This window comes from Nuphar pumila, chromosome 8 (assembly GCF_984573655.1).
Source record: "Nuphar pumila chromosome 8, dmNupPumi1.hap1.1, whole genome shotgun sequence".
NCBI lineage: Eukaryota > Viridiplantae > Streptophyta > Magnoliopsida > Nymphaeales > Nymphaeaceae > Nuphar > Nuphar pumila.
In genome coordinates this window covers 8,003,702-8,018,887 of record NC_143256.1, presented here as the reverse complement: position 1 = coordinate 8,018,887, position 15,186 = coordinate 8,003,702, and the positions used below count along the sequence as shown (strand labels likewise).

The 15,186-nt window shown below is 42.3% G+C and overlaps 1 protein-coding gene across 3 annotated transcripts in view; it reads left to right on the top strand.

The window, feature by feature from the left end:
• The first annotated feature begins 3,922 nt into the window (after window positions 1-3,922).
• Window positions 3,923-15,186, top strand: part of LOC149829548 (protein SHOU4-like) — a 36,006-nt gene continuing 24,742 nt past the window's right edge. The window contains exons 1-2 of one of the 3 annotated variants that reach the window (XM_090016018.1): window positions 3,923-4,600; window positions 4,857-5,012. In XM_090016018.1, coding sequence (XP_089872144.1) covers window positions 4,289-4,600; window positions 4,857-5,012 — 468 coding nt within the window. In that variant the 5' untranslated portion in view covers window positions 3,923-4,288. The remainder of the gene's footprint in view (window positions 4,601-4,856; window positions 5,013-15,186) is intronic. The other 2 variants (XM_090016020.1, XM_090016019.1) reach the window with 2 other exon arrangements.

Here is a 15,186-nt window from a genome sequence, read left to right as displayed (position 1 = left end):
ATTTACAAAATATCGCAAGATTTATAAAAAATATAAATACCGTGATTTAAATGCGATATTTACATTTTAAATGGCAATTTATTGCAAAAAAAAACCATGTATTTTTATTTTTAAATTATTTGTATTAAATTTTTTAATTAATTTTTTTATAGCCGAGATTTTGCCGAAAAAAATGCAAGATTTATGATTTTTTTCAATTTCTTGCTAGTTTTTGAAAAATGAGAAATTGCCGATAAAAACATTTGTCACTATGATACCAACCTGGATGTGGGTTTATTGGGCTGATAGGTCAAGCTATGGGTCCTGTTGGGTCGAAAAAAAGTCAGGCCTATCTTAAATCCAACATTGACAGTTTTAGCTTTTTTTCACAAGGTTATCATTATCGTGAAGAGCATCTTAGTGTCACATTCCCAAAAAGATTGGACACGACCGGAGATGGGTCCGGTTGTTCAACAGCAGATTCGTGGTGCTTGTCATGTGGACTTTCGGGAGACCTGAATGGCTGGGCTAAGCATTTGCTAGATGGATCATTTACAAGCCAAAAAAGGCATATTACAGTGTGATATGATTTACTCCTGTTACTTAATTGGAACCAGTGTGACAAATATCGCGAGATTTATGAAAAAATCTTACGATAATATTGTGAGAAATTGCCTGAAAGTTTAAAACGGTAATTTCTTGCGAGATTTACAAGATATCGCGAGATTTATGAAAAAACATAAATACTGCTATTTAAACACGATATTTACGTTTTAAACAGCTATTTTTTGCAAAAAAAATCATGTATTTTTATTTTTAAATAAATTTTATTAATATTTTCTTATAAAAAATATTTTTTTATATTTTTAATTAAATTTTTTATTGCCGAGATTTTGACGAAAAAATGCGATATTTTATAGTTTTTTTTCAATTTCTCACGAGTTTTTGAAAAACCAGAAATTGCCGATAAAAACGTTTGTCACTATGCTTTTGACTGAGCAAAGATTTATCAACTAAGTGGGCCTTGTCCTCATTAATGCAAGAACTTTCTCAAGCAGATTGTCCGTTACTCTACCTTAAATAATTACTTTGTCACTTAGCCTTTTGACTTTTTCATACCAAATTCGAAAAAATAACCTCCTTGTCCTCTTGCCTTTTCTCGTGAAAACTCAAGAATTCAACTTCCTTTAGGTTCTGTTTGGAATCTGATAGATGGGATAGACGTTTATGCATTTGGTAAAACTACCTTGGTGGCCCTAGTTGGCATTAGGGGTGGCAAAACCTGACACGACCCGCCAACCCACCTCTTAGGCCGGTTCGGGTTGGGCTTAAGCCAACCCGTTTAATAAACGGGTCGACCGCCTAACCCGTTTATTAAACGGGTCGGGTTCGGGTTGGGGGTATGCCAACCTGCCAACCCGGCTGACCCGTTTAATAAACGGGTTAGGCGGGCGGGTCAACCCGCTAACCCGACCCGCCAACCCGCCCACCAACCCGCCAACCTGCCCGCTACCTTCCAACCCGTTTTCTTGACCCAACCCATTTATTAAACGGGTTGGCGGGTCATGTCGGGTTACCCGTTTATTAAATGGATCAGGTTAGTGTTTGCCACAGCCGACCCGTTTAATAAACGGGTTGGGTTCGGGTTGAGGTATGATGACACGCCAACCCAACCCGCCAACCTGACCCGATTGCCACCCCTAGTTGGCATGGGCATTCATGCATTTGGGATGAGCAGTCAGGGTCAAGTTTTAATTTAAAGCTTTATTTTAAAGTTTTTTTTATAGGATGGGAGGGCTCATTTATGGACTCCTATCAAATTATAAAATTTAGCTTAATTTTTAAGTTTTATTCTATCAAATTAATTCTTATTAAATTCAAATAAAATTCTATAAAAAATTAAATATAAAATTAAATAAAATGAAATTAGATAATATTTAAATTAAGCTTAATTTTAATTACATGTTACTTATTAAAATTCAAATATTTATATATTTTATTAATTTATTTTAAATATTTTTAAAAAAGTTAATTCAAATTCTTCAAAAATATTTTTTGAAGAGACCCTTGAGCATATAAAGGGTATTTTATTGCACTTAATTTTTTTTTCAAATTCCTACCTTACCCTGTATCACAATGCTTAGCTAAATTTAAACTTTTTGATTTATCATTCAATATAAGAATAGATTTGGCAGCTGACATTTTTTCAAATGCACCCAGCTACTGCTTCTTCACTCCCATCACCTAAACAAAGCCTTACTACTTTAGCAGAAGAAGGTTCTTTATTTGTTTGTTGGTCCGAGCCACCGTGTGCATGTGACTTTCCATGGAAAGTTGCCAAACACACGTGAACAATTGCCAATTGGTTTGCCGGTTCTGGCTTCTACAGGAAAAAAAAGCTCAGCCAGACCTGAAAACTCCTTTTGTGTGACTTGTTTTCCTTGCAAGTTGCAACTCCTAAACTTGGTCTAGTCTCAATGGTTATGTTCGACGACCCAAGCTAAGTCAAAGCAAAGACTGTTTGTCTCCTTTCTCAGAAAGGCTAGGCAACAGCATGGGCCAAAGGAGGCGAGGGCCCAAAATTTTATCCTCCACCCCCGCCCCGCCTCCGCGGCAGGGATGGATTTTATCCTCCACCCCCGCCTCCATCCCCGTTTCATACCCTTCATCCCCGGTCCAAACGGGGATGAGGCGGGGATATTGCGGGGAAAAGTGGTTGGGGCGGGGTTGTGACGGGGATCGGGGTGGGGCGGGGAAAAGTGCACGTCCACCCCCGCCCCGCCTCCGCGGCAGGGATGGATTTTATCCTCCACCCCCGCCTCCATCCCCGTTTCATACCCTTCATCCCGGGTCCAAACGGGGCGAGGCGGGGCCCGCTTTCCCCTGGTCCACTGCCATCCCTATTAGTGAAGCACCAATTGATCGCGCTGGGCTAGAAGGTCCTTTTTGATAAGCACGAGCCCAAGAGATTCAATATCATACTTGGGCTTTGACCTAGGGATGGCAGTGGAGGGGAAAGCGGGGCCCCGCCCCGCCTCGCCCCGTTTGGACCGGGGATGAAGGGTATGAAACGGGGATGGAGGCGGGGATGAAGGTTAAAATCCATCCCCGTCCGGGGGTGGAGGCGGGGATGGACTGGCACGTTCCCCCGCCCCGCCCCATCCCCGCCCCGGCCCATCCCCGGCCCATCCCCGCCCCGCCCCCGGCCCATCCCCGTCCCGGCCCCGCCCCATCCCCGCCCCCAACTCAGATGAACTGTTTACTAACCCTAACTCCCTTCCCTAATTTCCTAACCCTGGAGCCGGGCGACGTTACTGTGCACGTAGGACGCCGGGTTCTCGATAGCGTACCGGACTCCGGCCTCGGCGGCGAGGTGCATCACGTGGGTGAAGGCGACGAGGTCGAAGAGCTTGGCCAGGAGCCGGGCGTCGTTGATGTCGCCGGCGATGACGAAGACGCCGTGGTCGCCGAGGATTCGACGGCGGGCCTTCTTGAGCGAGGGGTCGTAGTAGTCGTTGAAGTTGTCGAGGCCGACGACACCGTCACCGCGCTTCCGGAGGGCGAGCGAGACGTGGGTGCCGACAAAGCCAGCGGCGCCGGTGACGAGCACGCTCATCCCGCGGGGTCGGGGACGGGGGCGGGGTCGGGACGGGGACGGGGCGGGGGCGGGGCGGGGACGGGGACGGGGCGGGGACGGGGACGGGGACGGGGCGGGGGTGGAGGACATGAAACGGGGATGAAGGCGGGGGTGGAGGATAAAATCCATCCCCGCCGCGGAGGCGGGGCGGGGGTGGAGGATAAAATTTTGAGGCGGGGCGGGGGTGGAAACCTTGTCCCCCGCCCCGCCCCGCCCCACTGCCATCCCTACTTTGACCCAAATTTTGATTAAGATCTGTAATTTTTTAATATAAAAAGGATAAAAAATGTTATTTTATCCGGTATAGTTCGAGTCTGATTAATGTAATACTTATAAGATCCGGGTATGGTTTCTGTGAAAGAACCTGGGTTCGGACTCGGTACCTACCAACATCTCAAATCAGATCTGTGTTTGGTATCGTTTGGGTCAAACCCAACCCAACCCGTTGACACTCAAAGCTAGGCGTCATTCAAACATAGGCACGTTTTCGTAATTTCGTGAAGCCCATTGCTGAGGAGAAAAACGAACGACCGAGTCTGAGAGACGCTCTCTGCTTCATCTTCCTTCGTGTCTTTCTTTCCTTCTTTCTTCCTGGGGAGGGGACGACTAACGGAGACGGGGTTTGCAGCAGCAGCAGCAGCAGCAGCAGCAGGAAAGTCTGGAAAAGATGAGATGAACGACCTGTCCCTGAGGCGGCGGAGCGAGGGGGACGGTGCCTCCTTCTGGTCCAGCATCCCTCGGGCGGCCGCCTGCACCCTCCTCTGCCTCTTCGCCCTCGGCCTCTCCGTCTTCACCTTCGTCCTCTTCGTCGTCCACAACGCCCTCTTCTTCCTCCTCCTCCTCTCCCTCTCCGCTCTCCTCCTCGCCATCCTCTCCTGGAACGCCTGGAACTGGCGCCGCCTGGCCCTCGCCTCCTTCCTCTCCCGCCTCCCCGTCTCGGGACTCGCCGCAGCCGCCGACGGCCAGTTCGTCAAGGTCACAGGGGTACCTCTCGTCTTTCCTTCCTCCTCTTTCTTCTTTCTAGGGTTTGAGCTTTCCCCTGCTCTTCGCATTCTTTTGTTTTATATATATCTTTTGTCCCCTTAGATTTATAGAACATTACATCTGCACCCTTCCTATAATAACTATTCTCACATTTCCTCCCCTTAAGCTCCACTTTTGTGATGTTTTGCTTTTGTGATTTCGGGCGATCCTTTTATGCTTATAACGCGCGCGCGCGTGTGTGTGTGAGCATCATCAGGTCGCTTCTTGTGGGAGCGTGGCCCTTGAGTCTTCGTATGAGAAGGCTACTAGGTGTGTGTATACGTCTACAAGCCTGTACAGGTATGGAGGTCTCGCTTCCATGTTGGCGAGCGCTAATGGAGGTTGGTCCATGTGGAGGCTAGCATACTCGGAGGTGCGATTCGTGGACCCTTTGGTGTTGAACTGTGCTTTGCTTGTTTTGAATTAGAACCAGTTTAATGACTAAACTTTGAACATATTGACCATCATTTACTACCACCACTACCATCACCATCATGCCTTGTCTCATCTACATTGGGTGCTTTTAACACGGGCGATATTAGTCCTACTATGAAAACCCGCTACCAACTGTCTAATTGTGCACATCAAGGCTTGCGTTAGTAACAAATGATATGGATGAAAAGTTTACAGTGAATGCCTGGGCTTTTTCCTGAATGATGCAGTTGTTGGGTAGTGGACCCCACTTGAGGCGATTTCATGGTCACAAAATAAAACTTTGACGAAAAAAGAAAACAACAATACATACCATACAATTGAGATGCTCTATCCAATGACACCCTAACATCCATACAAGATGTCAAAAGAATGAGTCAATTTATAATAAAAAAAATATAAAACTAAAACCAACTTGTCAATGTTGATCTTAACATTCCCTGACTTTTCTGATTGTCGACCTCTTGATCATGTCAAATCTTTCACGATGCTTGATAAATGTTGAATAATCTAGTCATGTAGCAAATATATTGCCATTTTGGTCTTCCATTCTGATTGGTACCAACATAAGTTTTCTTGTAAAACTATCTCTCTAGTGTAGTGAAAACGTACTTAATGTACTTGGTTTTGGCATGAAAAATTGTATTTTCAACTTGTTTGATAGTTGAAAGATTATCACAGTATAGGGTCATTGGCATATTCACTTCTTGATGCAAATCTTTAAACAACTGTGTGAACTAGGTAGACTCTTGTGCAGTTATGGTCGCAACACTGTATTCTATCTCTGTAATTGATAAGGAAAAAAATGGGTTGCTCGTTGGGATCCCAGCTTGGAGCAACCCATTTTTTTATATTCTTTCTTTCTTACTACACTGTGATATTGTTGTCGATCCCAGAGGTGGATCGATGAGTTGTTTGATCATTAACAAAGTAAAAAATCATAGTATCCTATCCATTCATGTCTTGTTGCGCAGAAGATCATAGACTATAACACAGGATATGAGAAACTGTTTGGAGGTGTGCTTTTCTAGGTGTTTACATGAATTTACTGACACAAAGTGTATATGTAATGTCAGATCTGGTCAAGGTCAAATAGAGCAGGCTTTCTACAATCTGCTTGTACATAATAGAGTCTCTAAGGGCACCTGAACAAGCTTCTAGTGTGGGACCACCACCCAATAAGAGGTATTAGAGTGTTTTTGATCGTGGGTCCATTCGGGCTTGTTTGAGAACACATGTCTTAGTCCATTGTGAGCGGTAGGAGCTGTAAAGCCGATCATTCGGGAACCATTCTTCTTGGTGTTCAAAGTTTGATGAGTGGTTTCACTAATCGTGTTGACAGACATGACTTGCATGAACAAAAGTGTGAAAAAACTCACTCTTTATAATTATGATTATTAGCAATTCTGTATAAAGGTTAGCTATTAAGGTTAAAAGAGAGTGTTATAGAAATCTAAGTAAGAGTCGTGATAATGAGAATTTGGAGAAGTATATGATAGCAAAGAAGGAAGCTAAAAAAGTTGTTCGAAATGCGAGGGCTAAGGTATATAAGGAGGTTTATGACAAGTTGGATACCAAAGAAGGCGAGAAGGATATTTATAGGCTTGCAAAGATGAGAGATAGGAAATCGAAGGATTTGGGTATGGTTAGATGTATCAAAGATGAAACGCAAAGGGTTTTAGTCAAAGATGAGGAGATTAAGGAGAGATGGAAAGATTATTTTGATAAGCTATTTAATGATAGTCATGCTCAAGATCTTGGAGACTTCTCCATTCCTTTTCATGAGATAAATCGTGACTTCATGCGCAAGATTCAAAAGAAAGAAATTGCAGAGGCTTTGAAGAAAATGAAATCAAGAAGGGCAGTTGGCCCAGATGGTATACCTATCGAGGCTTGGAAATGCTTGGGAGAGAAAGGTTTAGAATGGTTGACAAATCTTTTTAACTTGATTTGGCGAACAAATAAGATGCCTAATGAGTGGAGGAAGAGTACTTTGGTGCCTTTATATAAGAATAAGGGTGATATACAGGATTGCACAAACTATCGTGGTATAAAACTCATGAGTCATACTATGAAACTTTGGGAGAGGGTGATTGAGTCTAGGTTGAGGAAGGTTGTCATGATATCGGAGAATCAATTTGGTTTTATGCGTGGTAGATCAACTATGGAAGCTATACATCTTCTTAGACAACTTATTGAAAGATATAGAGAGAGGAACAAAGATTTGCATATGGTTTTTATTGATTTAGAGAAGGCATACGATAGAGTACCTAGGGACGTTCTCTGGTGGACAATGATGAAGAAAGGTGTTTCTCTCAAGTACATTAGTATAATTAAAGATATGTTTGAAGGAGTAGTAACCAATGTCCGCACTTGTGGAGGGGTGACAACCAATTTCCCGATATCGGTTGGGTTACATCAAGGATCTGCTTTAAGCCCTTTCCTATTTGCAATAGTGATGGATGAGCTTACGAGATCAATTCAAGAAAATGTACCGTGGTGTATGTTGTTTGCTGATGATATTGTTTTGATTGATGAGTCTAGAGCTGGGGTTAATGCTAAGTTAGAATTATGGAGACAGACATTGGAAGCTAGAGGTTTTAAGTTGAGTAAGAGTAAGACTGAATATATGGAATGTCGGTTTAGTAAGCAACGAAGTAGTGAAGCTTGGTGAGCAAGATATACCGGTGAATGATTATTTCAAATATTTGGGATCCATCATTCAAAAGTATGGAGAAATTGATGGAGATGTAAATCATAGGATAAAGGTTGGGTGGATGAAATGGAAAAGTGCTACTGGAGTGCTGTGCGATCGTAGAATGCCATTGCGGTTGAAGGGAAAGTTTTATAGGACGACTATTAGACCCGCTTTACTATATGGTACGGAATGTTGGGCTGCCAAGAGACATCATATTCAAAAAATGAGTGTAGCTGAGATGCGGATGCTTAGATGGATGTGTGGAAATACAATAAAAGATAAGATTCGGAACGAAGAGATACGTAAGAAGGTAGGTGTTTCACCCATTGAAAATAAGATGCGAGAGAATCGTTTACGGTGGTTTGGACATATTCGGCGAAGGCCTAATGATGCTCCAGTTAGAAGGTTGGAGAAATGGGAAAATATATTAGTTAAAAGAGGTCGGGGTAGGCCTAGGAAGACTTGGATGGAGATGATAGGAAAGGATATGAATGCTTTGAACCTCACCGAGGACATGGCGTTGGATAGAAATGATTGGAGGAAAATGATTCATGTGGAAGACCCAAAATGAATTTCTTTTTTGGTTCATATCGCTGACCCCAATTGTTTTGGGATGAAGGCGTAGTTGTTGTTGTTGTTGTTGTTGTAGCAATTCTGTATAAAATTGTATTTCATCACCAAGATCTCTGCGAGGCTGTCGACAGTAGCGACACTACCTCATCGGTGCTGACAAACATAGAGGTACAAAGTAAATGGAAGATAAAAAAGGAAAAACCTTGTTTGTGATAAAGACAGTTGCTGAAAAAGAATTGTTGAAGTATATTAAGGATGCTAAAACTCCGAAAGTTGCATGGGCTGCCTTAGCAACTTTTATTTGCTAAAACAAATGATGTTTAACTTCAACTTTTGGAAAATAAGCTCATCGTCATTCAAGGATCAACATTAATTAGCTACTACATGAAGGTGAAGATTTTACGTCAAAAAATACAGCAACTAAATCTGAAAGCAAGGATCAGCAAGGCAAAAATGAGATGAATCATTATTAAAGGGTTGAGACCTGCATACATACATTGGCTTCATAACAGTAGTTTAAGGCTAACCGACCTAGCTGTCTATCATATAGAGTTAGAGTGTGCTTGCAAATCAAGACTCATTATTTGTTGGTAAAGCTAGAAACCGATATGCGTACTTCGATCGTCTCAAAAGTGCATAAACTAGTAGAGTTCTTATTTAGAACACTTTGACTAGTATTCCTATTTTTTAGTTGCAATCTTTCAGGATCCCTAGAAAAATTATTCGTATTTTGGAAACTCTATTAAAAAATTTGGTTGCATGGAACACCCTATGTAAACCGAAATTAGAAGGTGGGGTGGGCTTTCAGAGAGTAGAAGAGGTGAATAGAGCTTCCCTTGCGAAGCTAGCCATTGATATTTATTGTAAGGACTCCATGTGGGTGGAGTTTATGAGAGCCAAATATCTCTCCAAAAAGAGTTTTGGGGGCAGCCAAAAAAATTGTAATGGGTTGGGGGTTTGGAAGGGCGTCGTTTGGGGTTGGGAAGCTATTGAGATGTTTGTTTCATGTAGGGTTTTCGATGGTACTTCCACCAAATTTTGGACTGACCCATGGGCTGGGTTCCCATTGTTGTCTTTGATAGATGTGAATGAAAGGAATTTAAGACGCATTAAGAGTATGTCCATTTCTGAAGCTAGGTCTATATGTGGGGCATGCAATCAACCCCCATTCCCTCTTTGAATGGTATATGGAATCAGGTACAGGGGTTCTCTCTTGCGCAAGGTAAGGATTTTTTATGTTGGAAAGGGTCTTCTAGTGTTGATGGTACTTCTCGTAAGGAGTTATGGATTCGGGAGGAAGGTTTTCCCTATCCATGGCTGAAGTTCGTTTGGGCCACAAGAGAGTTACCCCAAGGGCCTCCTGGGTTGTTTATTTGGCGTGTTTTCAGAGGCTGTTAACACAAGACCAACTAAAAAGATTTGGGATGTCCTTACCTAATCAGTGTTTCTTGTGTGGCAAGGATGAGGAGACTTGCATCTTTTCATTTCTTGTCACATGGTTTAGGCGGTTTGGACGTTTATTTGTAACAGGTTTGGGGCCAGCCTTTCCTGTTCGACTACCCACCACATGACGAGGCAGGCCGACAGGGGCCAACCTTTCATGGAGCACGCACTGTGCCAACGTCGGTGGGCAGGAGCCACCGCCTGTCCGGCTCGTTTCAGGACCTATAGAGCCCCCCCTTCTCTGGCTCCACCTTCAACCACCCCTTCTTTGTTTCCTCATAGTCGTCGTCTCCTCTCGCACCGGCATCAATCTCTTTCAGAATCCCTACTCCACCCGATTCCCCCACTTCTTCCCTCTCTTCCACTTCCTCTCCCACTCGACAGACATCGGCGAGGTGCTGGACGCCGTGGGTCCTTCCGGTTGGTGGACACCTCCCATCCGCGATGAGCGGCACCCCGGTCCTTCGGCTATCGACCTTGATGGTGGCCCGCCATGGACGGTGGAAGAGGGCGGATTTCATCCAAACCCTAACCCCCTCCACCCTTCTCCAAGAACAATCAAAGGTGAAATCGATTGGTTTGGAACCAGTTCGATTTCGAACTGGTTCCCTTTAAGTTCGACTCAGTTCCCTTCATGTTCGACCCAATTTCCTTCATTTCATCCCTATTCTTCCACAAAACCGAATAACAGAACCGATTTCTCGCCCAAACCCGGTTCTGCCCACTTGGACCCTCCCTTTCACCTTTGTTTGGATCTGAATCTGGCCCGAATACCTTTCATTTCGACCTATTTAACCCCAAATGAACCCCAAAAAGTCATTTTATACACAAAACCCTTCCTCAACTCGTTTGGACCAATCCCACTTAAATTCTTTTTAAAACTAAGTCACCTTCAAAGCCTATCCTATCCATTTGACTTTGACCTATCATCACCCACTTGGATCCGGTTGGTTCTAGTTGGACCTAAGTACACCTTAAGTTGGATCTTCATGGTTTAACCCATGTTCTATATGAAGATCCACTTGGTTACATGCTACGCCAGCCATTTGATAATTAGTTCGTCAATTTGCACTTGTTTGGAGATTCTTCGGATCGTATCACACCGGCGCTAGTGGGTTTGTGCCTTCCAGAGGTTCTAATCGTCCATTATTTCTTACAGTTAGAGCGTAAGTGGGATCGAGACTTGAGGGCAAGCCTTTCTTTAACTCGGGGAGAATGATGTAGGAGCGAAGCCAAAGATCCAGATCCATTGGGATCTAATTCATATTTTGGATTTTTATCGTTTAGTATTTGGTTCATTTGTAATAGATATTAGATTATGTATTGGATCCAATATTCAGGTTCCATCAGATTAGGATAAGTTTTATCTTTTAGAGGGTTATCAGTTTAAAGAGCTTATTAAGATTAGAATTCTTTCCCTATAAATATAAGGAAGATTTAGGATCAGAGGCAGTCAAATTGAGAATTCAGCATTCAGATTGATTTTAGTATTTCCAGTTATTTTGATTTATTTTCTGTTTTGAGTTATTTCCTTGCAATTTTTCATTCTTCCCAGTAGTTTCCTTGAATTTTCTGATTTATTTCCCGTTTTTCAAACTTTGTAGTTTGATAGTTTTATCATAAATCGAGCCCTCTCGGATTACATCAATTGGTATTAGAGCTGAAGTCCTAATCGTGTTTACGATGTTGGGAAGTAAAAGCAATCGTGTTTCCGATGTTGGGAAGTAAAAGCAAAGATCCATCAAGAGTATGCTTGACGACATTGGAGGCGAAGGTTTCTCGAATGAGCGACGATTTCTCACTGATCGTTCAATCATTATGTAGGTTGGAAGAGGGTTAAAAAGTATAAACCGTTAATTTGGGGCGACAGAATGATGACTTGGTCTCAAGCAATGTTTGGAGAGGCAACCGAGTGAAGCGTTGAGTCAAGGACTGCAGTGCTCTCGTCGACTGACCGCCCTGCCACTAGCATCGACGAACAACAAAACATCACCATCACTGGTGTCCTCCATGTTAGTTTTGCAACCTGCAGTTCGTTCCACGCTAGAGAGCTGCAAAACAGAGAGAGATAGAGAAAGGGAGAGAGAGAGGTTTGGGAAAAACCGATACCCAGCTGTTTATGGGTCGGCTGCTGTGTATTCCTTTATGTTAACATGTGATTACAAACAAAATTAGGGTACTAGAATACCCTTTTTACAATAATCAATATTACATAATGCCATTAATGAAGAAGTGGGTGTCACGGGTCTGGATCTTCAGATCCATGACCCGTAACCAGAGAAAACACTTCTTTTCACCCTCCCTCAAGTTGTGCATGATCTTGAATCATGAACAACTTGCCTTTTAACGTCCAAAATCTGTCTTTAGTCAATCCTTTTGTAAATATATCCGCCACTTGATCTGTAGTTCGAACAAATTCATGCTCAATCTCTTTCTCTTCTACCTTTTGTCTCACAAAATGCTGGTCTATTTCAATATGTTTGGCACGACTGTGATGGATTGGATTAAAAGACATACTAATGGCACTCTGGTTGTCACACAAAAGAAGTGATCGAGATATCGATTCTCCTACTTCTGTCAGTAGATGTCTAACCCAAGTAGCCTCAGCAGTGGCGGCTGCCATTGACCTGTATTCAGCCTCTGTACTGGATCTGGCAACAACCTTTTGTTTCTTACTACTCCAAGGAACCAAATTCATCCCAACAAATACACAATAGCCGGATACTGATCTGCGTTCATCTGGATCTCCCGCCCAGTCCGCATCAGAATAAATAGTGATCTCATGTGCACTTTGCCCATTTGTCTTTCGCTTATATATGAGACCATCCCCAACCATTCCCTTCAGATATCGTAGTATCCGTTTAACTGCTTCCATATGCCCTTCACATGGGGCATGCATAAACTGAGAAACTTGATTCACCGAGTAGACTATATCAGGGCGAGTAAAAGTGAGGTATTGTAACATACCCACTATGCTACGGTACTGTGTGGGATTATCAAATGGATCTCCATCTTGAGAGCTAAGCCTTTGATGAAGAACGCTAGGAGTGCTTAAGGGCTTGCAGTCTTTCATACCCGCTTTATTGAGAACATCAATAGTATACTTATGTTGAGTGAGAGTCATTCTTTCAGAGGAACTGTCGACTTCAACTCCAAGAAAGTACCGTAGTTTGCCAAGGTCCTTCATTTTGAACCTCTGATTCAAGAGATGTTTGACTTCTTCAATGTGCTCATTGGAACTGCCAGTGATGATGATATCATCCACATATATCAACAACAGAGTAATTGTGTCTTGGTTCTTAAATATAAATAAGGAGTGGTCAAGAAGAGATTTCTTAAAACCATATTTTTGTATTTCAAGAGAAAAGCTGTCAAAACAAGATCGAGATGCCTGCTTCAATCCATATATTGCCCTTTTTAGTCTGCAGACATATTTTGTAGGATTACCTTTTGCGTAACCAGTGGGTTGTTCCATGTAAACTTCTTCTCTCAAATCTCCATGAAGAAAGGCATTCTTCACATCAAGTTGGCTAATGGTCCATTGGTGTTCAATAGCTAAAGAAAGTATGACTCGGATTGTCCCCATTCTCACCACTGGACTAAAGGTTTCATCATAATCCTGTCCTTGCTCCTGTGTAAAACCTTTGGCTACAAGTCTCGCCTTGTATCACTCTATAGTCCCATCTGGTTTATACTTTATTTTGTACACCCATTTCGAACCAACAACATTTCTATCAGGTGGTCTTTATACGACATCCCACATACCACATTCATGTAGAGCTTTCATCTCCTCATTCATTGCTTCAATCCATCTTCTGGAATTTGATGATTGAGAGAACGTTGTGGGTTCATCTTCTTTATTCAAGGCTGTTAGAAAGAGTTGAAAATCTAATGAGAAATTTTCATAATTGACCCACCTTTCAATTGGATGGCGAGGACGTGTGGATCTTCTAGTATCAACAATGTTGGATGTTGAGGATGTGTCCATGTCTGAATCAACTATGGTGGGTGACTCTCTTTCTTGTCGAGTGTAGACAAAGCCTCTATATCTTCCTGGATTCAAAGTTGAGTCTGTATTTTCATGATCAATCATCCCATCAGTAGACACAAGTATCTTATCCTTTTGAGTGCAATTTGAGCAAGCATCACTAGCTCCTGCGAGAAGTTCATAATTCAACCAAGGATAATAAGCCTGAACTTTATGTTTTGATTCTGAAGAACTAGTACATTGAAAATCAAAATTCAATTCATCGAAGATGACATTTCTTGATATTTTGATGCGCTTGCTCACCGGATCATAGCACCTGTACCCTTTACAGTCATCGACATAACCCACAAACCTGCACTTCAAAGCCTTGTCCTGAAACTTATGTCTCCTTGAACTGTCAACATGAACATAACATAAACAGCCAAACACATGCAAATCATAGTAGTTGGGGTGGATACCAAAAAGAGACAAGGAGACTTGTTTTCCAAAATAGTCATGGGCAATTGATTTATCACATGAACTGTAGAATGAAAAGCTTCTGTCCATAAAGTGATCGGAAGATTACTATCATGCATCATGCTCATCACACTCTCAACAATATGGCGATGCTTTCTTTCAGCAATCCCATTTTGCTGAGGTGTGTGCGGGCAAGACACCTTTTTCCTTATCCCATTACTTTGAAGAAAGTTAGTAAAGTCAATGGAAGAGAATTCACCTCCTCCGTCATATTGGAAACTTAGGATGTTTTCTGAAAATTGGTTTCTGACAAAGGAATGGAAGTTACGGAACAACTTGAAAGTCTCAGATTTATGTTTCATGAAAAATATCCAGGAATAACGAGAATAACTGTCAACAAATAAAAGCTAGTATCTAGTTCCAGACATAGAAGCAACTGGAGCAGGCCCCCAAACATCAGAACAGATAGTCTCAAAAGGTCTTGAAGCTCTTTTATTGATAGAATGAAATGGTAAAACATGACTCTTACATAAGAGACAACTAGAACATTTGTTGTCATTTACATTTATTCCTAAACTTGACTTGGGAATGAGGTTACTTGAAACAAACTTTTCAATGAAATTATTACTGCAGTGACCTAGACGACCATGTCAAAGGTTTGGCTTATTGATTTCAGAGACACTAAAAACGCAGGTAGGATTTTCAGAAGACAACGATGATTGGAGTTTCAAGTTTGGGTCTGCAGAGCGAATATGTGCTGAAGGATCTTCTTGAAAAACATACATATTGCCTTGCCGTTTTCCTCTAGCGAACGTCTCCTTCGTGCAGAGATCCTTAACAAGAACAGAAGAGGGAGTAAATTCAACTGAGGCTTTGATATCATCAAGTTTAGAAACTGAAACAATGTTTTTCTTGATATTAGGGGCATAAAAAACATTTGAAAGATTGATGGAAGAT